Genomic DNA, 24,597 nt, shown 5'->3' with positions numbered 1-24,597 from the left:
GTATTTTTCTGTCTCCTTAAGAGACCCTCCCATGTGTTCCTTAAGGGAGGAGCGACGGACGCTTCTCCGTGGCCTGATCTCAGACCCTCGTGGTGCAACCCCGGGCTGCCCCTCGACCTGCTCCACGCTGGCTTCACTCAAAGCAGGAGCCTGGGGACCTTGCCAGGTTTCCCGATGTGCTTGACGGAGTGTGGCGCGGAAGCGGTGCAGGAAGTACGAGCGGATTCCAGAGCTGGGCAGGGCCAGTGCGCGCAGGCCAACGCGCCTTCGGGGAAGCTCCGACGGACCTGGCCTCAGGCCGCCACGGAAACCCCCGCGTCCGGGTCGCCGGGCTAAGGATGGTCCCTGGGCAGCCGAGAGAGGCGCGTCCCAGCAGAAGCCTGGCTGGGACCCAGGCGGGCGGGGCCTATGGAGGGGCGGGGCTGTGGACTGGTGGGCGGGGCCCTAGATGCAGTGGGCGGGGCCTTCGTGGGTGTGGCGGGGCGCGGGGCGCGGGGCGGGGCTCCAAGCGGTGGGGCACGGGGCGGGTACAGGTGGGGCCTCCACGGGGGGAGGCGAGGGCTCTGCCTTGTGCCTGGAGTCTCCGCTTCGGCTCCGGCCGGGGGAGGCGGCTCCGGCGGGGCAGGCGGGCTCCACCCCCGGGCCGGCCGCGTACCCGCGCCTCCCAATTCCCAGAACCTGGGTGGGGGCCCGAGGGGGTGGTGGCGGCGTCTCCGCTTCCAGCTGGGCGTCTGGGCGCGGGGCCAGGACGGGCGGAGAGCGGCGGCGGCGCTGGGCGGCGGATCGCGCGCAGGGCGGTGGCCTGGACCGGCCGAGCCATGGCGGCCCCGGAGCTGGTGCCGAGGCGGGGCCGGGAGCGGGAGCGGGAGCGGGAGGACGAGAGTGAGGACGAGAGCGACATCCTGGAAGAGAGCCCATGCGGCCGCTGGCAGAAGCGGCGGGAGCAGGTGGGCACAGCGAGGCGGGGCGGGGAGCCGCCCACCTCGGGCGGAGGGGCCCTGGGGCCACGCGGGGCCGTGCGCACTCTGGGGGAGCCAGGAGGCCAGGAACCTGCCCGAAGCCACGCGCAGGCGGCCTCCTTCTCGATGCGCGCTCGCACTCCTTTAGCTGGCCCCCACGCCCTGGTGAGAAACCCCCTTTCCCTTAAGGGCCAGTCTCTCGAGACCACGTCCCCATGCCTCTGAGACCACCTGTTAGCCCCTTGGGAACTATCCTCAAAAAAATCCGAAGCATGCCCCAAATCCCCACAGCCCAGCCCCAGGATACCACGCCTCTGCGCCTGGCTCCTCAGCTTCTCCCTGGAGCGCCAGCGCCTGCCTCACACCCTCCGGCTGGTGGTTAGGATGTGAGCGGCGACAGAGCCTCCCCCGACCACCTCACTCATGCCCCCGCCCCCCCCCCAGGTGAATCAGGGAAACATGCCAGGGGTCCAGAGCACGTTCCTGGCCATGGACACTGAGGAGGGGGTGGAGGTGGTGTGGAATGAGCTGCACTTCGCTGACAGGAAGGCCTTCTTGGTCCATGAGGTAAGGCCTGCTGCCCCACCCCCCCACCCCCCCATCATCCTGGTAACTGCACCTCCCTTCCCAGGAGAAGATCCAGACCATGTTTGAACAGCTGGCGCTGGTGGACCACCCCAATATCGTCAAGCTGCACAAGTATTGGCTGGACACCTCGGAGTCCCGAGCGCGGGTGAGCCCCTGGGCGTGCCATGAGGGGGTGGGGCACCAGTGGGTGGGGTGGCTGTGGGTACCCACTGCTGGTGGAGCTCATGAGTTTGCCGCCTCGCAGGTCATCTTCATCACAGAGTACGTGTCGTCAGGCAGCCTCAAGCAATTCCTCAAAAAGACCAAGAAGAACCACAAGGCCATGAATGCCAGGGTATGCAAATGGGCTGCAAATGGGTATGCAAATGGGTCAGGGCCAGGCTGGGGTCCGGGTGCTGCTGAGGACAGAAGCGGTGAGGGGCGCGGGGCAGGGCTGGGCCAAGCGGCCCAGGCCCAGCTGCCTTTTGGACCCCACCTCACGGAGTCCGTCCGCTGCCAGGCCTGGAAGCGCTGGTGCACACAAATCCTGTCTGCGCTCAGGTGAGGGCCCGGGCTTGCCCAAACACCTGCCTGCAATCTCCCCTGCCCACCCGCCTCCTGGCACCCCTGACCCAGCTCCACCGGCTCTCCCCTCCTCCCAGCTTCCTGCACGCCTGCAGCCCCCCCATCATCCATGGGAACCTGACCAGCGACACCATCTTCATCCAGCACAACGGTCTCATCAAGATTGGCTCCGGTGCTGGCAGGGAGGAGGGGCAGCGGGGAGGAGGGGGCGGCGGGGAGGCGCAGGGGAGGCCAGGCCGGGAGGGACCTGTTGGGAACACAGGGCCGATGAAGCCGCGCGCCCCATCACGTTGACACCTGCACTTTCTCCCCGTGGGAACCGGCTCAGTGTGGCACCGGATCTTCTCCAATGGTGCGTGGGGACTCTGGGGGATGGGGGGCAGTGGAGAGACCTGGTCTGCTCACCTCCTGCTCTCCCGTAGCGCTCCCCGTTGATCTTCGAAGTCCCATCCGTGTTGAGCGGGAGGAACCTGGGAACCTGCACTTCTTCCCGCCAGAGTATGGAGGTGAATCCAGGAGGCCCCACCCTGCCCCCCACGTCCGCCTTACCTGTCCTGACCTGCTCTCCCCTTTCAGAGGTTGCTGATGGCACTGCCGTGGACATCTTCTCCTTTGGGATGTGCGCGCTAGAGGTACTGACCCATTGTAGCCTAGGGCTCTCCTCACAGCTAGCTCCTCCAACCCCACCCGTCCCTTCCCCCTGCCTGACCTTGCCCTGCCCCATAGATGGCTGTGCTGGAGATCCAGGCCAATGGGGACACCCGGGTCACAGAGGAGGCCATCACTCGTGCCAGGCACTCACTGAGTGACCCCAACATGCGGGTAAGCAGCTCGCCCTGCCCCTGTGAGTTGGCTGTCGGTGTTCCAGGCGGGGCAGTGAGGGGCCTCAGGCAGGCCTGCAGATGGCACAGGTCAGAGCCAGGCCTGCTGCACCAGCCCCTCCCCTGCAAGGAGGGCCTTACCGGGCAGGCGTGTTGCAGGGCAGACCTGAAGGCATGAGGGCACATCCTGAGCTCAAGAGAGATGCTCTCAGTGTGGGCGCAGTGTTTATGCCAGTTTTATAAAGAAACAGGTTCAGAGAGCCTTTAGAGTGAGTGGTAGAGTCAGTGAGCATCTAGGTCTGCCCAACTCCACAGCCCTGCCTGTAAGCTTTCAGGAGACTGGCTGAGAGAGGGCAAGGTGGGTGGGGGCAGAGGTCATATGCTCAGAAGCTGCAGCCACAACCTCTGTGGCCAGACTTCAGCGACTACCTGGCTTAACCCATGGCCTCTGGGAGTGGTGGAGCCTGGGCGGGACTGAGACAGACGTGGAGCCAGGATGGAATGGACCCAGAGGCAGCAAGGGCTTGGGTGTGGGGCAAGGCAGGCACCCCTCAAGGCCATCTGCAGAGCCGGGTTTGACCCACAGCACCAGAAGCAGGGCAGGCAGAAGTAGGGCAGGTGGTCTCAGGCTGGGCCGCTCCAACCGCAGGGGCCCAGGATGATCTGCCAGCGCTCTGCCCAACCCTGGGCTCCAAGGCAGGGGCTGGTGTCTGTCCTCAGCGTGCAGCCTTCATCTGTCACTTGGGGGTGACAGTGCCGGCCCCCCACAGAAACTGGGGTGGAGGGTGCCTACTGGAAGGAAAGCACAGGCAGCACTGGGCCCTGGGAAGACTCCACTGTCCTGTTTGAAGACCCAGGTCCTGGCCTGGCAGCTAACAGGATGCCTCTCCCTGTGCTGGAAGCTGCATGAAGGCTCCCAGGGGCTTGGGGCCAGAGCAGAGAGGCTGAACCCACTTCTGCCCCCTCTCCGCAGGAGTTCATCCTCTCCTGCCTGGCTCGGGACCCTGCCCGCCGGCCCTCTGCCCACAACCTCCTCTTCCACCGCGTGCTGTTCGAGGTGCACTCGCTGAAGCTCCTGGCTGCCCACTGCTTCATCCAGCACCAGTGTGAGGGGCAGGTCGGCCTGGGGGTGGGCCAGGGCCTGGGGCCGGGCTGCAGAAGGAGGCCCGGCAGGACCCTATGCTTCAGGGCCCGCCGCCCATGTGCTCTTGCGGCCCACAGACCTCATGCCTGAGAATGTGGTGGAGGAAAAGACCAAGGCGATGGACCTACACGCAGTCCTGGCGGAGATCCCCCGGCCCCCCTGGCCCCCGCTGCAGTGGCGGTGAGTGACCTGCAGCCCAGAGGCCTCCCTGCTCCCCCCAGCCAGCCCTGGCCAGCCCTGCCCCACTGGCCGGGCCAGCCATCCTCACGTTCTTCTTACACCCACGCCAGGTACTCAGAAGTCTCCTGCTTAGAGCTCGACAAGTTCCTGGAGGACGTCAGGTGAGGGTTGGAATGAGCCTGGTGAGGGGGCAACCATTGAGCCTGGTGAGGGGGCAACCGTCGAGCCTGATGAGGGGGCAACCGTCGGGCCTGAGCCCCCAGCCAGCACCACCCTGCACCATGTCCCTAGGAATGGGATCTACCCACTGATGAACTTCGCTGCTGCCCGGCCCCTGGGGCTGCCCCGTGTGCCGGCCCCACCCCCCGAGGAAGCCCCAAAGGCCAAGACCCCGACACCAGAGCCTTTTGACTCAGAGACCAGAAAGGTAAGCCTCCACCCCTACTGCACAGGCCTGCCCACCACCCAGACGGGCTCCCTTACCAGGGGCTTCAAGTCTCCCAGGCCAATTTTCCTCCAGGCTGCCGGAGGCCAAGTCCTGACTGATCACTCTGTGGAGCCTGGGGGCAGTAGTACAAGCTGAGATACACCCCTCTCCCAGAGGCTCCGCAGGGAAAGGCCCCTGCAGACCCTTGCCCCATACACGCCACCTCTCTGACCCACCTCCTTGGCCAGCAGATTCCCTGACATGTGTGCCCTGGTGTCTCCTCCAAGGCCCCCAGGCCCTGGGATTCCCCTGGCCCCTCCTCCTGCAAGGCTCCCGCCTGGCCAGGGGCCTCCTGGGCAGCCTCAGCCCCTCTCCCTCTCCATGTCCACACCCACTGGTCTCCAGAGGCCGTGGCTTTGGCCCTGGTGTGTCTCCATGGTTACTGCCCTGATCTGGGCTTCCTCTGTTCCCCACCGGGATGCTGCACCAGCCCCTTGCCTGGTCGCCTGCCGCTGGCTTCCCTCCACAACACAGCCAGAATTCTTGTTCTGGGGGGCCACAGTCAGGGGTCCTCAGCGCCCCTACTCTGAGGCCTTGTCTTGCTGGCATCCTGGGCTTCCGCTGTCCTGTCTCTGAAGACCTCGCTCTTCCTACCCTTCCCACAGCTTGTCCAAGTGTTCCCTCCACCTGTGAAAACATCCTAAAGCATCCTCCAGCTTCAACATCTATCCCTCTGAAAGTTTCCTTAACTTGGCAGGCTCCTAGCAGTGAGAAGTGCTTTCTAGTTTGCCCTTAGAGATTCTTCCCATCTCTGGCCTTTACTACCCCTGCCTGGCCCCTTTGAGGCAGCATCTGCCGTTGCTGCCAGAGGTTGAGGTCCAGCCTTTGAGTGACCTTGGCCTGCGTCTTCCCCACAGGTGATCCAGATGCAGTGTAACCTGGAGAGGAGCGAGGACCAGGCGCGCTGGCACGTGAGCTTGGGGTGGGGGGTGCTGCCGCAGGCAGAGACGCCAGGTGCGGGAGGAGAGGGGCGGGGCCGACCTCCGAGCCCACCACGCCCTCCTGCCTCCGCCTCCTCAGCTCACTCTGCTCCTGGTGCTGGAGGACCGGCTGCATCGACAGCTCACCTACGACCTGCTCCCAAGTAGGCCGGGCGGGACCCTGGGTGGGGGCGGTGGCGGGGGGGGGGGGGCAGGCAGCGCTGTGGGTCTCACACCCCTGCCTCCCCTGCCGCAGCCGACAGTGCCCAAGACCTGGCCGCCGAGCTGGTGCACTACGGCTTCGTCCACGAGGTGAGGTGTGCGGGCCGGGTGCGGCCAGCCTGGGAGGGTGGCAGGGTAGGCCGCGCCTCTCCGTCCCCCATGCCTCCCTCCCGTCCTGCAGGACGATCGGCTGAAGCTGGCTGCCTTCCTGGACAGCACCTTCCTCAAGTACGGTGGAGCTCAGCCGTGACCTTGATCCCTGCACCTCAGGGCCCCAAGCCCCTTGGAAGCCAACCTCCTGGCTCCCTGGGGAAGCTTGGCATTGGCCCCTGCAGTTGGGTGGGGAACCAGGGTCCCTGTGTGCCTGCTAGTGAGAACCTCCTCTAGCATAGCTCCCCGCAGCCCTGGGGTGGGACTGAGGGTGGCAGGGTCGGGCCCACCAGGGGTGAGGGAGCTGGCGCTGGGGGACTGGTTAGCTGCTGCATGTCCTTAGGAGCAGGACGCTTGCTGCAGCCAGCTTCCACAGTTTCCTGGCCCTGTGGTCACGAAGGGGCTGCCCTGCAGGGAACCACGCACAGTGCTGGGGGCTAAAAGGTGGGGGTCAGCCCTGGACAGCTTTGTGCCCAGGGAAACGCTCCATTCCAAGTTGGTGCCACTGACCCACATGAGGAGCCACCACCTTAAACTGATGGTAAAGCACCTGCAGGTGTCAGGCACAGTGCTGGGCGAGGGGCGGGGCCGTGACCTGGAAGCTCCTGTGGCTCTTGCCCCCTGCCCCCATCCAGGGCAGACCCAGCCCCTCTCTGGCTCTTGCAGCCCCCACAAAGGGCTGTTCTCTGTCTGCGTTCCCTGGCCGGAGTGGTCCGTGTGGATGCTCTCCCTGCTCCTCCCCAGCTCCCACCCCTCGTGCTATCTCCCTGGGTCCTGGGGATATCAGCGCCCCCTCCATTTGCAAATGTAATCACTCTTGAACATCTAAAACCGCATGTATAAATTTAGCACATTCAGGTTTCTAAGTATTTGAAATGTCAAACAAGAAAAGCCTACCACTGTATTAGTTCTCTGTTGTTGCTGTAGGTTTTTACCACAAACTCAGTGGCTTAAACCAACACATTTATTAGTTCTGTAGGTCAGAAACCTGGCGCAGATCCCATCAGACTAACGTCAAGGTTTCTGGAGGTTCTTGAGGAGAAACCATTTCCTACTCCTTTAGGTTGTTGGCCTGCAGGTGTCAGGAGCACGCGGGGCACTGGGCAGGAATTCAGTTCCTTGCAGTGATGGGGGCCAAGGTTCCCATTTCCATGCCTGCTTAAACTGAAGGCCATTCTCAGCTTCTGGAGGCTGCCAGATCCCTTGGTTCATGGCCTCTTCCTCCATCTTCAAAGCCAGAAACATTGAATTGAGTCTTTCTCCTGAACTGTGTGTCTGGTTTTCTGCAGCCAGGAAAGCTTCGTGTGGTTAGGTTGGGTCCACCTGGATAATCCGGGATAATCTCCCATCTCATGGTCCTTAATCTTAATCATATGTGCAAAATACTTTTCACCAAGTAAAGTAATATTCCCAGGTTCTGAGGGTTAGGACACGGACATCTTTGTCATCCCACCTGCCACATCACCCCAACCAAAACCCCAAACCAACACCCCTTACCAAGACATGTCAGATACATTCCATGTACAAATACGATGAATCTAAGTTATTTTAAATGTTCCAGTACTCTACAAAATTATTCAAGTTCTTACACCTTTCAGCTTAAAGTTACACTTTAAAATAACTTACACATCTACTTGGAAATCCTGATGCCAAGCTGTCTGATTCTGCATCATATGAAACAGTTAGTAGTGTCCAATGCATAACAGATTGTGCCAGTGATTAAACTGAACTCAAAAGGATCAGTACTAGCACTGCTTCATTTAATGTCTGTTGAGGTTTTCATTTTAACTTTTATCTCTTCAAAGTGACATACGTATTATTTTAAAAGTGGAATTTTTTAGGCCAATAATAAATAACTAATAAATACAATGTCTAACTCTGATCCTTTGCAAATTCAACTCTTAGCTGTTTCTTCAGGGATTTAAAATACATGTTTCACAAGAACACACACATGCTTTCACTGCTTTTCATCAGTTTTTCTACATTATGCGTCACCTGCTGGTGTCCTCTGGGGGGAAGGGAGGCCACTGGCTTCAGTCCCTTGACACAGTGCCATCTCAGTGTGATGGGCACTATTACAGCTTCACTCCCACAGGTCTCAGCAGAGAATGAGGTGTCCTAGGAAAATATCTGCTTTCTTGCACAACTTTTTGTTTTCCCTGCAGTTAATCATTGCCTTTTGGGGGGCTTAGTTTTCCACACGTGTCATTAATTCTTCCCTAGATTCTCCTGCAGAAGTGTGAACCTCCTCTCAAACTTGGGATTTGTTGCATAACTGCTGTTTCCATCTTTCCCTGGGCCCCTCACCATGCCGACTCTGCCTCGGCTGTCAGCATGGGCTGCGACTTCACCAGTGTCCTGGAGCACCTCCTTTCTCTCCGCTGGAGCCCATGATTTCCTCTTCCTTGATTCAGTTACGGAGTCTGCAGTTTGCCCTCACTACTCTCACATCTGCTTGTTTGTGTAACTAGGTACAAAGTTGGGGTTCTAGTCCCAAGAATTCCATGCCTTTCTGAGTTCTGACCTTTGGGATGTCTTCTCTCTGGATCTTTTCTTTACCTGAATGCTTTGGAAATTATCAGTGATGTGTCCTGATGTTGTTCAATCACTCAGTCATGTCCGACTCTTTGTGACCCCATGGACTGCAGCACGCCAGGCCTCCCAGTCCATCACCATCTCCCAGAGTTTGCTCAAACACATGCCCATCGAGTCACTGATGCCATCCAGCCATCCCATCCTCTGTCATCCCCTTCTCCTCCTGCCTTCAATCTTTCCCAGCATCAGGGTCTTTTCCAATGAGTCAGCTCTTTGCATCAGGTGGCCAAAGTATTGGAGCTTCAGCTTCAGCATCAGTCCCTCCAATGAATATTCAGAACAGATTTCCTTTAGGATTGACTGGTTTGATCTCCTTGCTGCCCAAGGGACTCAAGAGTCTTCTTCAGCAACACAGTTCAAAGGCATCAGTTCTTTGGTGTTCAACCTTTTTCATTGTCTAGCTCTCAGATCAGTACATGACTACTGGAAAAACCATAGCTTTGACTATATGGACCTTTGCAGGCAAAGTAATGTCTCTGCTTTTTAATACACTAGGTTTGTCATTGCTTTTCTTCCAAGAAGCAAGTGTCTTTTAATTTCATGGCTGCAGTCATCCTCCAGTCCAGAGTGATTGTGGACCCCCCCAAAAATAAAGTCTGTCACTGTTTCCATTGTTTCCCCATCTATTTACCATGAAGTGATGGGACCGGATGCCATGATCTTAGTTTTTTGAACATTGAGTTTTAAGCCAGCCTTTTCACTCTCTTCTTTCACCTTCAATCAAGAGGCTCTTTAATTCCTCTTTGCTTTCTACCATAAGGGTAATGTATCTGCATATCTGAGGTCCTGATGTAGACCTTCTCTCTCTTTTCTTCCATTATTATTTTTTATTGAAGTATAGCAATTTATAATGTTGTGTTAATTACTCCTTTACAGCAAAGTGATCTTTTTTTTCTGTATTCTCTTCCACTATGGTTTATCATTGGATAGTGAATATGTTCATAGTTCTCTGTGCTCTGCAGTAGGAACTCAAGATGACTTTCTCTTTCACCTGTTGTCCAGAGATCCCAACCCTTCAGTTCTAGGAAGTTTTCTTTGCCGTTTTGATTTCTCCCCTTTCCTTTTCTGGAATGCTTACTTAGATGTTGGCCTTATTTTCTGAGAGGTTAGGGGCAGAGGCTCTGGAGCCACTCAGCTGCTTCTGAGACAGTGCTTCAGATCGCATGGGCGTGGTCGTGAGCTTGCACAAGTTAACTGTGGAAAGGAACGAGAACAGTGCCCAGCACACTAGCACTCTGAAGGCATCACTGCAAGATTTCAAGGCGAAGCTGCACCAGGGAGTGGTGCTTTTGCCCCCTCTTCCAGTCCCAGCCCACCCCTCTGTTATGGAGGCCTCTGAGGCACCCGCTGGTTCTAGTACTGCAGAGTGCTGACGACTGTGACAGTACTCCATTGTCTGTTTTCTAGCTATATGGTTTTATTGTTATATGTTCTGGAAGATTTCAAGTTTATCTTGCAACTTCTCTGTTTAACTGTTCCTTTTCCTCTCATATTTTTCATTTGTAACTGCTCTTTCTCACTGGCTGAATGTTTTTCTTTACGGCATCTTGTTCATGTTTTTTGATGCAACATTCTATATCTCCGAGGATATGGTTTTAGCTTTTCTTTTTTCCTTCCTCTCTTGCCTGCTTTATTGGCTCTATTCCTTCTGAGTCCCTTTTCCTTTTCCAGTTTTCCTCTCCCTCAGATGTCTGGTGTTCCTGGGTTGCCCAGTTGCATTGAATCTTAGTGGTTGGGGCTTATTGCCTTGTGAGCTTTGAGGTCAAGGATGGAGCCAGGTCATTCTCCTACCCACCTCCCAAAGGCCAGTCTTTTTTTGTGCATGTGTTGGGAGCTCCTGCAGAGATGGGCTCTTCTCTTTGAGGACTGTGAGTGGCACATGACTGGGGAGCCAGGGGTGGAGGTGGCACAAAGGCAGGAATCTCATGTATTCCCCCACTTTCAGAACAGGCAGGCCCCCCAAAAGTGCCTCTGCTGGAGCTCACCTCTTAATCGCTGCCAGTAGGGACGGAGCTCTGGTCTCCTCCTTGTCATGACTGCACTCACATGAACCATCTCTTGGACCCCGACCTCCAGGATGCTAAAGCAGCCCCTGCTGTCCACCTTCCTCCAGCTCCACAACATTCCACCTCTTTGTCTTTGGGGGTTTCTGCCTTTATAAAGGTGGCGCAACCTTCCCAGGCGGTGCCAGGGGTAAAGAATTCGCCTGCCAAAGCAACAGACATGAGATATGAGTTCGAGCCCTGGGTTGGGAAGATCCCCTGGAGTAGGAAATGGCAACCCACTCCAGTATTCTTGCCTGGAGAATCCCATGGACACAGGAGCCTGGTGGACTACAGTCCATAGTGTTGCAGAGTTGGACATGACTGAACAAAGCACTCTTTCTTATCATTTTAGAGGAAAGGTAAATGAGTAAAATACTGTCGTGTTTAAACAGGGTGTCTGTATTTCATATTAACTCTCCCAGAGTTGAGAAGAGACCTGCCTCCTTGGGGAAGACACCTTGCTACCTCAGGCAGGCTAAAGTTGCTAAGCTGACAACCTCAGGGCCTGAGTTTCACTGAGTGAGGGTCTTGGGACTGGGTGTGGCAATGCAGTAAACGTCCAGGGCAGCTCAACGCCAGGGATGGACACCTGGAACTTTTAGAAAATAGTTCAGAACTAAGGGGACTGAGTGCATACCCTTCCCAGGGGATTGGTTCGGAAGCCTGTCTCTTGGGTTGCAGTTCTACAGACTGTTACGTCGATGGCTCTAGGACGCTATCAGTTTAAAGATGCACTACTGTTTTCCCAATCATCTGGAAAGAGAAAATGCGACCATAACAGGGAACACACCATGCATTGGTAGGCGCATTCAGAGATACGATGCAAAGAGGCATCTCGAAATCTGAGTCCGAAAAAAGGCGATTCTTGGTCGCGGTTTTCAACTGCAGCTCTAGAGAGGATCCGGCCGTCTGTGCCTGGCCATGGGGTTTTCCTGCAGAGACAGAGAAACCGAGCAGCGAAGGGAAGGCGGCCGCGAAAGGCGAGGGGAGGGGCGACCTGGGACGCTAACAGGCCGGCGGAGGGCGGCGCTGGCGGCGGGCGGAGGCGGGGCGGCCGCGCGCGCCCCCGCCCCCGCCCCCGCCCCCGCCCCCGCCCCTTCCGCGCGCCCTTCCCGGAGCGTTAACAGTTCCTTCCCGCACCGGAAGCGCGTTCCTTTTTCCTTCCACGTCGCTGGGGAAAGGGCCTTTAATCGCGAGAGTTCCGTTCTCTTGAGAGTGCCTCCGCCGGCGCCTAGATCGCGCGAGACCGCGGAAAGAACCGAAGCGTGTGGCGCGCGCAGCGGCCGCGACGGGCACAAGATGGCGACGGCGACCATAGCGCTAGTAAGTGAGACCCTGGTGACCGCGGGCCGCCGGTCAGATCGCGGGAGCAGATTGTTGGCCCGGCCAGGACCCCGAGGGTCCCTCGGGGACGTAGCGGTCGCTCCGGAGCCCAGCGCGAGCTTCTGCGGCCTTCGGTCGCGCGAGGCGGGGGCGGGGCGGGCGCGAGGGGAGGGGGGCCGGCTTGCGGCCGCAGCTTCCGGCCCGCAGACTGCAACTTCCGGCGGCCGGTGCGGGTGGACCTGGCGCGGCTGTGACCGGGGTGCGGCTGGTTTTGACCGGGGTCGGGGAGGCGACCGTGCCTTGTGCCGAGCCGGGTCTCTTCGCGGTGCGGTCGGGCGGGGCCGGGCGGTAGTCGTTCCCCTCTGCCGACGTTGTGACCCTTATCCCCGACTTGAAGGCGAAGCACCGTGGAACCGTGGCGTCTCCCCCCTCCAGCGTGGAGGGGCCGCAGGGCGTGCGGGGGCCTGTAGAACGGGATCGGGCCCGTTGAGGAGGGAGGCCTTCGCTTCCTGAGTACACAGCTATGAATCTGCTCTCTGCTGATGCCCAGCGGAGAAGAGGTCTCCATCCAACAGGGACTCCGTCCTGCAACCCCTACTCAGGAAGGGAAGACGAGGTCTCTCATTACATCTCTCCTTACACGTATCCTGAGCTGTCACATTGTCCCAAGCGCTGTGTGAGGGCTAGGGGGAACAGTAGGGAACGAGAGACACTCTTGCCCTGTTCCGGCGTCTGCTGGGCACCGGAGACCAGTTTCCACGCAGGGTGTCTGAAGTGTTAAGGCGGGTGCAGGCATCTCTCCTGCCTTGCTTAGTGCTCAGCCACATGGAGCGCTAAGCACAGATGGACAGTCTCCTCCCATAGCACTTCCTCGGGGAAGTCCCCACTCTTCCTCCTCCCAGACTTGTGCTACTGACTCCCCTCACGGACCCTCACACGGAGCTTCATCCCTTTACTTACCTACACCTCCCCAACTCAGTCTGATGTGATGGGGTCTGTTTGAGAGGCATGTGGCTGGAGGCTGGACTGATGAGGGAGATGTCTGAGGGTCAGCGGGTGCACTTAGACTGCCTCCGTCAGACTCTGATGGTCACAGAGGGGCAGAAGCTTGAGTCCCAGGGAGAGCGGCCCCAGGCTGTGAGGGAGGACGGTGTGTGACTCTCAGATCCCGCTAACTTCACTGTCCTCTTTGTGCCATATCGTGTTTCCTGCTGAAGCCAGAGGAGCAAACACCTTTGTGACAGGGGCGTTAGAGAGAAGAGAGGTGACGGTGGAGGACTTGGTGACTAAGTCACCAGAGTTTTAAGATGATGGAGAGGGAGGCTTGAAGACAAGGACCAAAACTCCTGGGAAGGTGTAGGAGGAGCAGAGACCAGTGAGAGTGGCAGCCTCATGTCCCCAAGCACCCCCAGACCTGCATCAGCACCACACCCCAGCCTTGCTTAGGGGGACCCAGCTCAGCTGTGGCACAGGGCAGACACGGGTGGTGTCATGGTGGAGGTGGATGTGCGCACTGGGTCTGAACCTTGGAAGCTGGGCTTTTCAACAAGGGTCTTCACTGCCCTTCTGAGTCCTCTTTGGGAGGTTAATGCTGCTACTGCTGCTGCTAAGTCGCTTCAGTCGTGTCCGACTCTGTGCAACTCCATAGATGGCAGCCCACCAGTCTCCTGTGTCCCTGGGGTTCTCCAGGCAAGAATACTGGAGTGAGTTGCCATTTCCTCCTCCACTGCATGCATGCATGCATGCTAAGTCGCTTCAGTCGAGTCTGACTGTGCAACCCCATGGACAGCAGCCCTCCAGGCTCCTCTGTCCACAGGATTCTCTAGGCGAGAATACTGGAGTGGGTTGCCATTTACTTCTCCACAGGAGGTTAATGAATGTATGTTAATACACATACACAAACTGTAAAGGCTCAGATTTACCTTATCAGCTTGTGGGAATGAGGTCCCATCTGTGGTCTAACACATTCGTCTTCCAACCTTTCGAATGAATAGGTTTCTCGAAGAGTCACCGGTTCCCTGCAGTGTTTCAGGGGCATAGCAAAAGCATCTTCTCCGTCTTCTGGTCTGTGCATGCTGAGCAGTGCTGGTTTGCTGTCCTGAGCTGTGGCTTTGGCTCTTGCGGGAGGTGGGGTGGAGTGGCGCTGGACTTGGTGGACAATGATCGCAGAAAGAAGAACCCAGGAAGATACAAAAGAGCCTCTTCTGACTTTTGTGTGCCTTCCACATGGTCACTGCAGAAACAGGCCACAGGCCCTTCCTCTGACACCTGGGCTCACTCCTACTCAGGACCATCGTCCTAGGGGTTCCATCTGGCAAGAGCACTGGACTCTGTCACCTTCCCAGAGGCAAAGGTGCTTGTTTTTCTCCTGTGGTTCCCAGCCTGCCTATCACCTCACCGAGAAGCCATCCCTGCTGCTGGGGCCCTCACACTCCCTCTCTCCCACCCTGTGCTTGGTTTTCTCCGTAGGGCTTGTTGCTACAGAAATAACCTCATGTAGGGGCTGGCTGGCGTGTCTCTTGTCTTGCTTTTCGTGCACCCGCAGTGCCCCGCACAGAACCTGCCTGTGCTGTGGATAGCATGGCGCCATGTGAAGGGGACTGACCAGATGGGAGGCAGCGTCCTGCACGAGCCCTGCTGTGGAGACTTGACTCTGGATGTTGTAATAATACCAAAAAAAAAAAATCACTGAAACCTGTGGCACGCTGGCCATGTTGCAGGGATTGCCTTACGTATTGTATATGGAGCTGGCTACTCACTGAATCTTCCTGCCCGCCCGAGGAGACAGGCCTGACCAGCCTGAAGGCTGGAGGCATTAAGTAATTACTTGATTTTTCTGGTTTTCTAATGGAAATGATCCTTTTGCCCTGGGCTATTGATTAGTGGCAGTGCAGGGGTTTGGGCCCCAGAGTCATGGGGCTGCACTGCACCCCAACCCACCACACACACCGTGTACACCCCCTCACTGCACACACCCTCCCCCACTCCACACACATCCACCAGAGGGGGTTTGCACCCCTCAAGGCACTGCTGCCTGGTGCTGGGGTGCTTTGTGACTGTGGCCTGCTGTATTCACAGCTGGAGGACAGCATAAGACTAGCTGTAATGATGAAGGGCAGTTTCCTCTAAGCTTTCTTAGCATCTCCTTAGAACGTGGCCCTAGGCTCCATGGGACTGGGGACGTTCTTTCTGACATGAATTCCATGGGGTAGGCTGTCCTTTGTGAGTCCCTGGTGGACTGAATTTCCCTGCGAAGCCTCTTCTGAGCCACCTCTGGTCTCAGCACTGTCCTGGTTCCTGTTGGCTGCTGCACTGATTTGGGTGAGTGGGCAATCATGTATACATGTGCCCTCAAGCTGACCCAGTTCACAGGGGTCGAGAGGTTGTATTACATGCCCAGACCTGAAGTTACCTCTTGTTGGGGTTTTGCGAGGCAGCCTCTGCTCTGGTGTGTTCTGGGGACTGCCAGGGCACTTGGAGCAAAGCCAGACCCTCTCCCCAGATGCCAAGCACCCACTGGGTAGCACTCTATCAAAAGGGTCCCCCTTTCCTTTGTCTCTCACTGGAGCGTGGTTTCATGGATCACAGCAGTGATCCGATTTCAGAGGGGTTCCAGGGAGGGAGCAGAGCTGGGTGGGCCACGGCTTCCACGCCCACTGGCCATATCTCTATGCAGTCAGGCTGGTGCTGCTATCTTTCCTTTGAGGCTGGAGCATCTGAGACATGCTCTGGCCAGGTCAGCCCAGCCTTTGGCATTGTGCCTGGCGCCTCGAGGGTGGGCAGGGCTGTCGCCTGTGTTCTGGATGTTTGTGGGTCTTATGCTTGAGTTGGGAGTGGGTTCCTGCTATGTGGCTTCTCAGATGGTGGGGAAGTCTCAGGGCTCTTCCAGTAAGACCCTCAGTTCCATGATGTCGCCCACCTTCTGCCATTGGGCTGGCTCCACACCAAGTGCTCCTTGGCCCCTCTAGATGTGGCCCAACTCTCATCTGCCCTGAGTTAGACACCCCTGGACAGTGTGCAGGGGGTGGAGGGATAGGGGAGGCCCACACAGGCAGACCTGCAGCCTGGCCCTGCCAGTCAGGGGGCAGCCCTCCTCAGAGCCGTCTCCAGGAGGGGCCTCTGGACTGAGACTGAGGTGTGGGCTGGCCCAGCATGTGTCCAGGCTGCTAGCGAGGTGCCTCTGGAGGGGAGAGGGCCACCTGTGGTCCTGGTCATCTTTTCCTGCCTGCCGGGCTCACCTGCCAGCGGGAGAGGAACTGGTCTTGAGGACTCAGCTGTGTGCCAGAGCGCTGCTCTTGACCCAGGAGAGAGTGCCTTTTGTTGACCGGGGGCAGGAGCACAGCTCAGCTCTCCATGCTGTCTCTTTCTGAGAACTTACTGCCAGCCTGGGGCTGCCCCAGCCTCTTCTCTTGTTTTTCCTGGCCAGTCCCTTGGGCCTGGGCCCTGTGCTGGAGGAGCGGAGCGGGCAGGGTGAGGCGTGGAGGGGCAGCTGCAGGAAGGCCTGGGGCCAGGTCAGAGCTGGCTCCTTGCTGGTCCTTGCAGAGTCCAGCTCTTAGCCAGGGAAGACGAGCGAGGGCCCGGGTGGCTGGGTCTTGTGAATGTTGTCACACCGTCTCCTTCCTGCCTGCAGCAGGTCAATGGCCAGCAAGGAGGGGGGTCCGAGCCGGCAGCAGCGGCGGCGGCGGCAGTGGTGGCAGCGGGAGACAAATGGAAACCTCCACAGGTACTGCCCTTAAGCGTTCTTACCCTCAGGCCCGCCCGCCTGCCCGCCCGCCCGCCTGCCCGCCTGCCTGCCTGCCTGCGTGTCCCTGGGCCCAGAGAGACCTGGCTGGGGGGGTGGGAGCGGGAGGAGCCCCGGGGACTCTGCCTTCTGGACAGAGACCCTGCCCTGCCCCCTTGCCACCCAGCCTCCCTCCTGGCTCCAGCCTCCTCCGCATGCACTTGGCGTCCTCGCCTCACGTGTCTTCAGATCCCGGGCAGATGGTGGCTGTGGTCAGGTGGGCCTGAACCTCGGGCGGTGCGTGCCTTTCACTGCTGATGTCATACAGAAGGGTGGACGTGTCGTTCAGAACATGCAGGGTGGTGTTAAGAGCCAGAAATAGTTTCTCTTCAGATCTCTTAAGTAAAACATGCAGGCAGATCCCTGTGCAGGTCACAGCACAGGTCTGGGGCCTCAACTTCAGGGTTGGAGTGGAGGGTCTCAGCCAGTGCTGATTGCCAGACCCATGGGGTGGGGCGGAGGGCTGGACCTTGCTGTCTTCGGGTAAGAAGGTTCTTTATGCTTCTGCATGGCAGTGCCTGCCTCCAGAGGGCTGGGCAGGGCCTCAGCAGAGTGGCTTGTGGGCTGTTGGGGCTGGGCCCGCAGCATGTGGGGAGGGCTGTGATATGCAGCCTGGATCCTAGGAAGCTATGGGGGCTGAAGCTGATGGGCAGGGGGGCCAGGTTGTCCCTCTAGCCAGCCCCTCCCGACCCTGGCTGGCTATGTAGCCAGCCATTGGTTGGTAGGAGAAGGGCTTTTTGTTTCTCAAGACAAAGAGGAGATTGAGAAGTTTCCGAGGGGCTGAGAAAGGGCTGGCATTGATCACCATGGTGACGGCCTGCTCTGGAGCCGTGGCCCCGGCTCTCGTCCTCTTTCCCACTGAGGAGAACTGGGCTCGGGGCCGGCGGGCAGGCCGAGAGGACTGCCTTGCAGGGGCTGCCAGGGGTTCCTGCCCTTTGACTCTGTGCTAGAAAGCTAGCACTGCAGCCGGTCAGGAGGGTGGTTCTTGGGGTCTGGGTCGCCAGCCCCTTCCTTACGCCTTTGTGCCTCTCTGTGTGGTTGCCCATCACTCCTGTGCAGGGGGCCTGCCTCTCGTCCTTGCTGTTCCTTCCAAGGCTTCATGCTGGGGGTTGGAGACTCCCCAGTTGGGACGGTTGTTGGCCACCCAGCGACTGGTGACTAGGCAGGTGTGCTTCGAGCCCTGCACACACGCTTCTCCCGCTCACACGGCTGTGTCCTTCCCCTGCCAGCAGCTTAGAAATGGTTCTCAATAGAGGGCACGCCCGCACTCCTAGTCGCACCCACCCTGGTCCACAGCCGGCTGGGCCTGCTACCACCAGAGCATCTCCTTGTCCCTGTGCTCGCCTAGTGTGTTGGCGGGTGTCCGTTTCTGTTCCTTCACGGTGGGCCTGTTTCTGGCTTCTCTTGCCAGGGTGCTAAGCATAGCCCAGGGAGAAGTTTGGTGAGGTGGGCTGGGAAAGCAAGTCCAGGTCTCTGGATGGCGTGCCCAGGCGGGGGTGGGGCACTGCCTGCAGCTGTGCTGGGAGGGAGGCGCCGCTCAGGTTTGCTCTTTTGAGTGGTCCCTGGAACTAGTCCCGAGCAGGGCAGCCAAGTCTGTGGCCATGAGATGATGTTGGGGGCCTGGGTGCCAGGCAGCCCAGGAGTGGGGTGTCCCAGAACATCCAGAGAGCCCTGGCCCTCCCCTAGTCCGAGAGGCCAGTGCCGGCCAGCTCTCCTGTGCAACCTGAGCTGGAGGTTCTGGGGTCGGTCTGACCGTGAGGGCTGGGCTCCTCTGCTCGTTGCTCGTCTCGGTGACTCCAGAGGGGCCTGGGTCCTGCAGCTGCTCTGGGTGGGCCAAGGGCCCCAACGCGCCTGTTTGTTTTGGTGTGTGTCTTACCAGCAGGTCTGGGACAGCCACTGGGCTGTTGGACCCGTGTCCGCCCCAGGCAGGAAACGGTCTGTCCCTGGGGACAGGCTGAGCTGCATGCCACGCACGGTGGTCGGGCAGAGGGCGGGGTGGGCCTGGGGCCGCGGGAGGGCCATCTGGGACTTGTTCTCAGCCATCTCCCTGCTCCCATCTGCAGGGGACAGACTCCATCAAGATGGAGAACGGGCAGAGCACAGCCGCAAAGCTAGGACTGCCTCCCCTGACGCCCGAGCAGCAGGAGGCCCTCCAGAAGGTGAGAGCGTCCTTCCTGGGGCACCGCGGCAGGGGACCCCTTCGAAGGCAGAGGAAGGCCCGTCTCCCCGCAGGCGGGCCCCCCAGTGCTCCTCACCAACTTCTCTCGCAGGCCAAGAAGTACGCCATGGAGCAGAGCATCAAGAGCGTGCTGGTGAAGCAGACCATCGCCCACCAGCAGCAGCAGCTTACCAACCTGCAGGTGAGCCACCCTCCCACCCACCACCCCGCTGCCTCTCTCCTCCTCTCATGCCTGCGGCCATCCCCGCGAGGTGTTGTGGTGCTCCATTTCTCAAGGACTCCTTGGGACCCCCGGGTTCCTCCCTAAGGCACGAGTGGCCCAGCCCTACCCACCTATTGAGAGCCCACGGCCCCTGCCAACCCTCTTTTGTAGCCCTGCGCCCCCGCCCTTCCCCAGTAGGCTCCTCTTCTCGGACTTCAGACTGTGGCCTTGGGTCACCCCTGAGCCGTGTGCCGCGGCTGCGAGGCTTGATGGTGTAGCCCCGAGGGGCATTTCTCCCCACCCCCATGGCCTCGGATAAGAGTGGTCAGGCCCCCACCCCTGCAGTGAGTCCAGTCCAGCGGCTCGGGGCCCAGGATTGAGAGGACAGGCTGGGGACACCTCCCCAGGGCCCTGCTCTAGGCTTGTGGCCAGAGGTGGCCATGGCCATGGGGGAAGAGGACAGGGTGAAGCCGACAGGCCTGGGCCTCGAGCCTCCCGCACCCCGCCCAGCCCGCAAAACGTTCACGCTGCCGGGAGCGCCTGGCTCTTCACCCTGCTCCGTCCGCTCCTCCCCTCCCTCCCCTTCCTCCTCCTCCTTCTCCCCCCACTTCCTTCTTCCCCCTGCCGACCAGGCTGCGGGGCGGGGCACCTGGGGCTCTGAGGCCCCCCTGGGCAGGTGCCAGTGGCCGGCCAGGTGCCCGGCAGTGTGGGAAGGCAGGCGGGCCTCCTGGCAGGGCGGGGACTCCGGGCCTTGCCGCTGTCTGCGTGAGGTGTGACGAGAGCGGAGACTGCTCGGCTCCAACAGACTGAACTCTGTCTTTACTGTCTTTCAGATGGCAGCAGTGACAATGGGCTTTGGAGATCCTCTCTCACCTTTGCAATCGGTCAATAGACATGCTCACTTCTTCCGGGGCTCATGTCCTTAGTCAGGGCTAGAGGGGGGCAGTGCGCCCGTGTGCTGGGGACCTTGCTCCCCGTGGCCGGCCCTGCCCGCCAGCTCAGGACGAGCGCAGCAGAGCGCCAGGCGTGGCGGGGCCAATGGTGTGGGGGGCACCCACCCCGGGACCGCCCCTGGGGAGGCCTGCATCTGCTCTGAGGGCCCACCTTAAAACTAACCGGCCAGGTAACTGCGGAGGGCAGCCGGCCAGGAGGGCAGCTGCCCGCGCCAGGCCCCCTGCACCCGTGCCGCCTGCACACGTCGGGTGTGCCACCAGGCCTCCAGCTCCACCGGGCTCCAGGCTGCTCGGGCTCCTGGCTTGGGGTCAGGCGCTCGAGGAGAGAAGGGTCTTAACTCACGGCCCCATCAAACCCTGGAGGGAGGATGGAGGGTTGGGGTGGGGGCTGGGGGGACCCAAGTGAAGGAGAGAGGGAAGGAGCAGGATTGGGCCATGGCCCTGGTTTTCAGCAAGGGGCGGAGTCCACGCGGGCAGGGAGCAGGCGGCGGCCGTGTCCTTGGCTGCTGTCAGCAGAGGAGTGTGGGGAGGAGAAGCCCCTCCCGCCCCCAGAGGCAGGCTGAGGAGGAAGCCAGGACCCCCGGGAGGCTGAGGGGGAAACGTGGCCTTCCCGGGGGCCGTCCCTGGGCATGGTTTCTCACAGGGGACACGCGGTCCTGTCCTCGGGAACCAGACAGACCCTGTGTCCTCTCTAGGGAGCGTCTGTCTGTGGGAGCAGGTCAGGCAGGGGGCTCTGGGCACCCCCACTGTCGGGGAGCCCACACTGAAGAGGAGACATGCTCCTGTCTTGGAGGACTTTGACCCCAGGAGCAGCTGGTCTCACCTCTGGGGCACCTGGCGCGAGAGGGGACATAACTGTTTTGGGGGTGGGGGGCAGTCCTTGATCTCGACAGGAAGCCTGAGGCCTGTCTGTTGGGAGCATAGTCTCAGGAGGAGTCCTGTCTGGGGGACACGTGGACCTTATTTTTAGGCTCCTTTTGGCGGGATGTGGGGGCCTGGCCAGTACTAGACCAGTTGGCATATCTGAAGAAAGAAGCCAGCCTCTGGTTATGGGGAACCTCAGGAGGGTGTGGGGGTCCCCTGCTGAGGGGCTAGAGCCAGGGCCCTGTCTCCTTGGCCTGCGGTCCCCCCAGTGCCCCAGGGCGAGTGGCTCTAAGGCGTTGCCTGCAAGGCCTGTCGTCTGAGGTGGCCGGGTGGGAGTGTCTCCTCAAGGGACTGGGGGCCCCAGCATGGAGGCGGTGGCGCCCGCCCACGTGGACCCCTGGGGTGTCTCCTCTTGGTGGCTCTGCTCCCTCGTGATGCTCCCAGGGACCGGCAGCCCTCTCTGTGTGGGTTCAGGGCATAGGGGCCACATGAGTGGCGCTGCTGGTTTTCTCTCTGGGGAGCCCCTGACTGAGCTCCTCACCTCCTCCCTGGGGTCTCTTCTGGGCAGTAGCTGCCCCATCTTTTGCCCTTTCTCTTGCCTCACACCAGCGTCCCTGCAGCCTGGCGGCTCCCCCTTCCCTCTCTGTCTTGAGTGCATGGCCAGGACCCTGGGAGGACCTCCCAGCCCACCCAGGTGCCCGGCCCCAGATTGGAGGGCTTGCAGCCCTGCCTTCCGACCCCCTGTCAGCTGTGCTGTCAGTCTGCCCGGGACCTGGGGGCCAGGGTGTGTCCATCTCCTGCCTTCAGGCCTGACTTGCCTTCCTGGGGTGGGGTCTTGCCGACCCCCGCCACCCTGACTGCAGGGGTGGATCCTGCACCACACCACTGCGTGGGGAGCCCTCCCCACAGTGGAGCGGGGCCGGGTGGGCCAGGAGGGGAAGGGGCTGCCTGGCGTCTTGCCACCCCTCACAGGCCAGTGGCTCTTTCTCCCCTTGTTGCTGCTCCAGATGGCGGCTCAGCGGCAGCGGGCACTGGCCATCATGTGCCGGGTCTACGTGGGCTCCATCTACTACGAGTTGGGGGAGGACACCATCCGCCAAGCGTTCGCCCCCTTCGGGCCCATCAAGAGCATTGACATGTCCTGGGACTCGGTCACCATGAAGCACAAGGTGAGAGTCCGTCTGCCACCTCGCTCCTGCCCTGCGCTCTCCCGGCCTAACTGCATGTTCCTATGTCCAGGGCTTTGCGTTTGTGGAGTATGAGGTCCCAGAAGCCGCCCAGCTGGCCTTGGAGCAGATGAATTCCGTGATGCTGGGAGGCAGGAACATCAAGGTGAGGGCTGGGGAGGGGACCTTGGGGCCGTGTGCAGCGTGTTCTGTGTCTAGTCAGCCAGCCTAGACTGACTGGGGGCTCTTTGTCTCCTGTCTCTCCCCCAGGTGGGCAGACCCAGCAACATAGGGCAGGCTCAGCCCATCATAGACCAGCTGGCTGAGGAGGCACGAGCCTTCAACCGCATCTATGTGGCTTCCGTGCACCAGGACCTCTCAGATGATGACATCAAGAGCGTGTTTGAGGCCTTTGGCAAGATCAAATCCTGCACACTGGCTCGGGACCCCACAACTGGCAAGCACAAGGGCTATGGCTTCATTGGTGAGTTTGGGAAGGTGGGGGAGGTGGTGAAGCCCCCTTCCCCCACACCGCAACCCCAAGGCTGGCCCTCATTGCACTCCTGCTCTGCAGAATATGAGAAAGCCCAATCGTCCCAGGATGCCGTGTCTTCCATGAACCTTTTTGACCTGGGGGGCCAGTACTTGCGGGTGGGCAAGGCTGTCACACCCCCCATGCCCCTGCTTACACCGGCCACACCTGGAGGCCTCCCGCCGGCTGCTGCCGTGGCCGCAGCTGCAGCCACAGCCAAGATTACAGCTCAGGTAAGGATTGGTGCAATTGTGTGGTTCAGTAGTGGGCACTAGGACCCCCGGTCCTGTGGGGACTGGCCCTTTTAGTGGTCTTGAGTGGAGGCAGCCAGATCCAGGACTAAGCACGGTGGCCTTCTTGGTTGCAGGAAGCAGTAGCTGGAGCAGCGGTACTGGGTACCCTAGCCACTCCTGGACTGGTGTCCCCTGCGCTGACTCTGGCCCAGCCCCTGGGGGCTCTACCCCAGGCCGTCATGGCTGCCCAGGCCCCAGGAGTCATCACAGGTGAGCCTGGGTGGGTCGATGTTTCCCTCCTTCCACTGCTGCTCCTCTGGGCTTGATGCCTTCAGCTGCCCTTAACGAGCTCCTTCACTCCCTGGGCCCCCTGCGCCCCAGAGCAGTTCAGCCATGCTCCTTCCTGGGAATGGAGGGAGGTGGGGGAAGTGACTGCTGACTTGGTGGGTGTGTTGCAGGTGTGACCCCGGCCCGGCCTCCCATTCCGGTCACCATCCCCTCTGTGGGTGTGGTGAATCCCATCTTGGCCAGCCCTCCGACGCTTGGTCTCCTGGAGCCCAAGAAGGAGAAGGAGGAAGAGGAGCTGTTTCCTGAGTCGGAGCGGCCAGAGATGCTGAGTGAACAGGAGCACATGAGCATCTCGGGCAGCAGCGCCCGCCACATGGTGATGCAGAAGCTCCTCCGCAAGCAGGAGGTGGGCCGCCGGGGCCGGTGGGGCGGGGCAGGGCGGGGCGGTCCAGCCAGCCACAGCTCTCAGCTGTCCCCCCCACAGTCCACAGTGATGGTTCTGCGCAACATGGTGGACCCCAAGGACATCGACGATGACCTGGAAGGGGAGGTGACTGAGGAGTGTGGCAAGTTCGGTGCTGTCAACCGTGTCATCATCTACCAAGAGAAGCAGGGCGAGGAGGAGGACGCGGAGATCATTGTCAAGATTTTTGTGGAGTTTTCCGTAGCCTCTGAGACTCACAAGGCCATCCAGGCCCTCAATGGGCGCTGGTTTGCCGGCCGCAAGGTGGTGGCTGAAGTATATGACCAGGAGCGTTTTGATAACAGTGACCTCTCTGCATGACCTCGGCCACATTCCCTGGACTTGCACTTTTTCCTTGTTTCCTCTGGGTTTTATAGAGTGATTCAGTGGTGTCTTGGGCCGGCTGCCCAGCCTGTGGATAAAGGTGCAGGTGCTGCTGGCCCTGACCGTCCCTGTCTGACTGGTCTGGTGCTTATTGGCTCCCGGGGCAGGGGTGCGGGGCAGGGCAAGCACCCGGGCTGCGCAGAGGCAGCGGGCCTGGGCGTCAGAGACTGGAATACTGCAAGGAAGGCATTTGCTGGGGTCATCAGAAGTTGCTTGGTTCTTTGGTGCCCGCATGGGGTGGGGGTGAACAGTGGGGATGGCCTTCCTGCTCTGCGGGGCTCTACTGTCACGTGCTCAGGTAGTGCTGCAAGAAGGCTGGCCCAGAGTCTCCGAAATCCTGGGACACACGTAGTCCACCAGGCAAATAAATACGAGCACAGCCTGGCGCTCTACCCTCGGGGCGCCACGTCCCGGTGGGAGGGGCGGCGGGCGGGATCTCGGGGTCGCGAGACTAAGGCGGGGACGGTGGGGGGAGTGGAGAGGCTGCAGGACGGTGCTGGAGGGAAAGCAGGAAACTTGGAGCCTCTGGTTAGGGCGCTGGCGGTCGGGAGCGCA

General features: G+C 60.0%; 2 protein-coding genes and 1 long non-coding RNA gene across 10 annotated transcripts; 2 read left to right on the top strand and 1 right to left on the bottom strand.

The window, feature by feature from the left end:
- The first annotated feature begins 546 nt into the window (after window positions 1-546).
- Window positions 547-7,899, top strand: NRBP2 (nuclear receptor binding protein 2). Of its 3 annotated transcripts, XM_081497167.1 has the most exons (18): window positions 547-947; window positions 1,404-1,526; window positions 1,591-1,692; window positions 1,792-1,881; window positions 2,047-2,087; window positions 2,189-2,283; window positions 2,440-2,463; window positions 2,534-2,617; window positions 2,688-2,743; window positions 2,838-2,933; window positions 3,906-4,038; window positions 4,154-4,256; window positions 4,367-4,417; window positions 4,548-4,683; window positions 5,601-5,654; window positions 5,764-5,827; window positions 5,920-5,975; window positions 6,067-7,899. In XM_081497167.1, exons 1-18 carry the CDS (start codon window positions 819-821, stop codon window positions 6,133-6,135), a joined length of 1,506 nt encoding a protein of 501 aa, XP_081353293.1. In that variant the 5' UTR covers window positions 547-818; the 3' UTR covers window positions 6,136-7,899. The 3 variants fall into 3 exon arrangements, with proteins under 3 accessions (XP_081353293.1, XP_081353294.1, XP_081353292.1); XM_081497168.1 differs by lacking the exon at window positions 2,440-2,463; XM_081497166.1 differs by lacking the exon at window positions 2,440-2,463 and having other exon boundaries at window positions 2,495-2,617.
- A 2,352-nt stretch (window positions 7,900-10,251) lies between these two features.
- On the bottom strand, window positions 10,252-12,973 carry LOC145509152 (uncharacterized). The gene is made up of 2 exons (XR_014055882.1): window positions 11,466-12,973; window positions 10,252-10,836 (listed from the first exon to the last, which is right to left on the bottom strand). It is a non-coding gene; the product is annotated as an uncharacterized LOC145509152 (long non-coding RNA).
- On the top strand, window positions 11,966-24,115 carry PUF60 (poly(U) binding splicing factor 60). Of its 6 annotated transcripts, none has more exons than XM_081497161.1 (12): window positions 11,966-11,998; window positions 16,632-16,721; window positions 18,842-18,937; window positions 19,049-19,138; window positions 19,993-20,043; window positions 21,984-22,145; window positions 22,216-22,308; window positions 22,413-22,626; window positions 22,717-22,907; window positions 23,042-23,177; window positions 23,366-23,601; window positions 23,680-24,115. In XM_081497161.1, exons 1-12 carry the CDS (start codon window positions 11,975-11,977, stop codon window positions 23,977-23,979), a joined length of 1,683 nt encoding a protein of 560 aa, XP_081353287.1. In that variant the 5' UTR covers window positions 11,966-11,974; the 3' UTR covers window positions 23,980-24,115. The 6 variants fall into 6 exon arrangements, with proteins under 6 accessions (XP_081353287.1, XP_081353285.1, XP_081353290.1 ...); XM_081497159.1 differs by having other exon boundaries at window positions 16,629-16,721; XM_081497164.1 differs by lacking the exon at window positions 16,632-16,721.
- Window positions 24,116-24,597: the final 482 nt, after the last annotated feature.

This window comes from Giraffa tippelskirchi, chromosome 6, assembly GCF_054371585.1.
Source record: "Giraffa tippelskirchi isolate mGirTip1 chromosome 6, T2T-mGirTip1v1.2.pri, whole genome shotgun sequence".
NCBI lineage: Eukaryota > Metazoa > Chordata > Mammalia > Artiodactyla > Giraffidae > Giraffa > Giraffa tippelskirchi.
This window is presented reverse-complemented; position numbering and strand designations above follow the sequence as displayed.

Coding starts and splice junctions, on each gene's coding strand:
- NRBP2 (XM_081497166.1), top strand. CDS start 819: ATGGCGGCCCCGGAGCTGGTGCCGAGGCGGGGCCGGGAGCGGGAGCGG. Junction 1,693..1,791: donor CCTCGGAGTCCCGAGCGCGG/GTGAGCCCCTGG, acceptor GCCGCCTCGCAG/GTCATCTTCATCACAGAGTA. Junction 5,976..6,066: donor ACTACGGCTTCGTCCACGAG/GTGAGGTGTGCG, acceptor CCCGTCCTGCAG/GACGATCGGCTGAAGCTGGC.
- PUF60 (XM_081497159.1), top strand. CDS start 11,975: ATGGCGACGGCGACCATAGCGCTA. Junction 22,309..22,412: donor TGGGAGGCAGGAACATCAAG/GTGAGGGCTGGG, acceptor TCTCTCCCCCAG/GTGGGCAGACCCAGCAACAT. Junction 23,178..23,365: donor GGCCCCAGGAGTCATCACAG/GTGAGCCTGGGT, acceptor GGTGTGTTGCAG/GTGTGACCCCGGCCCGGCCT.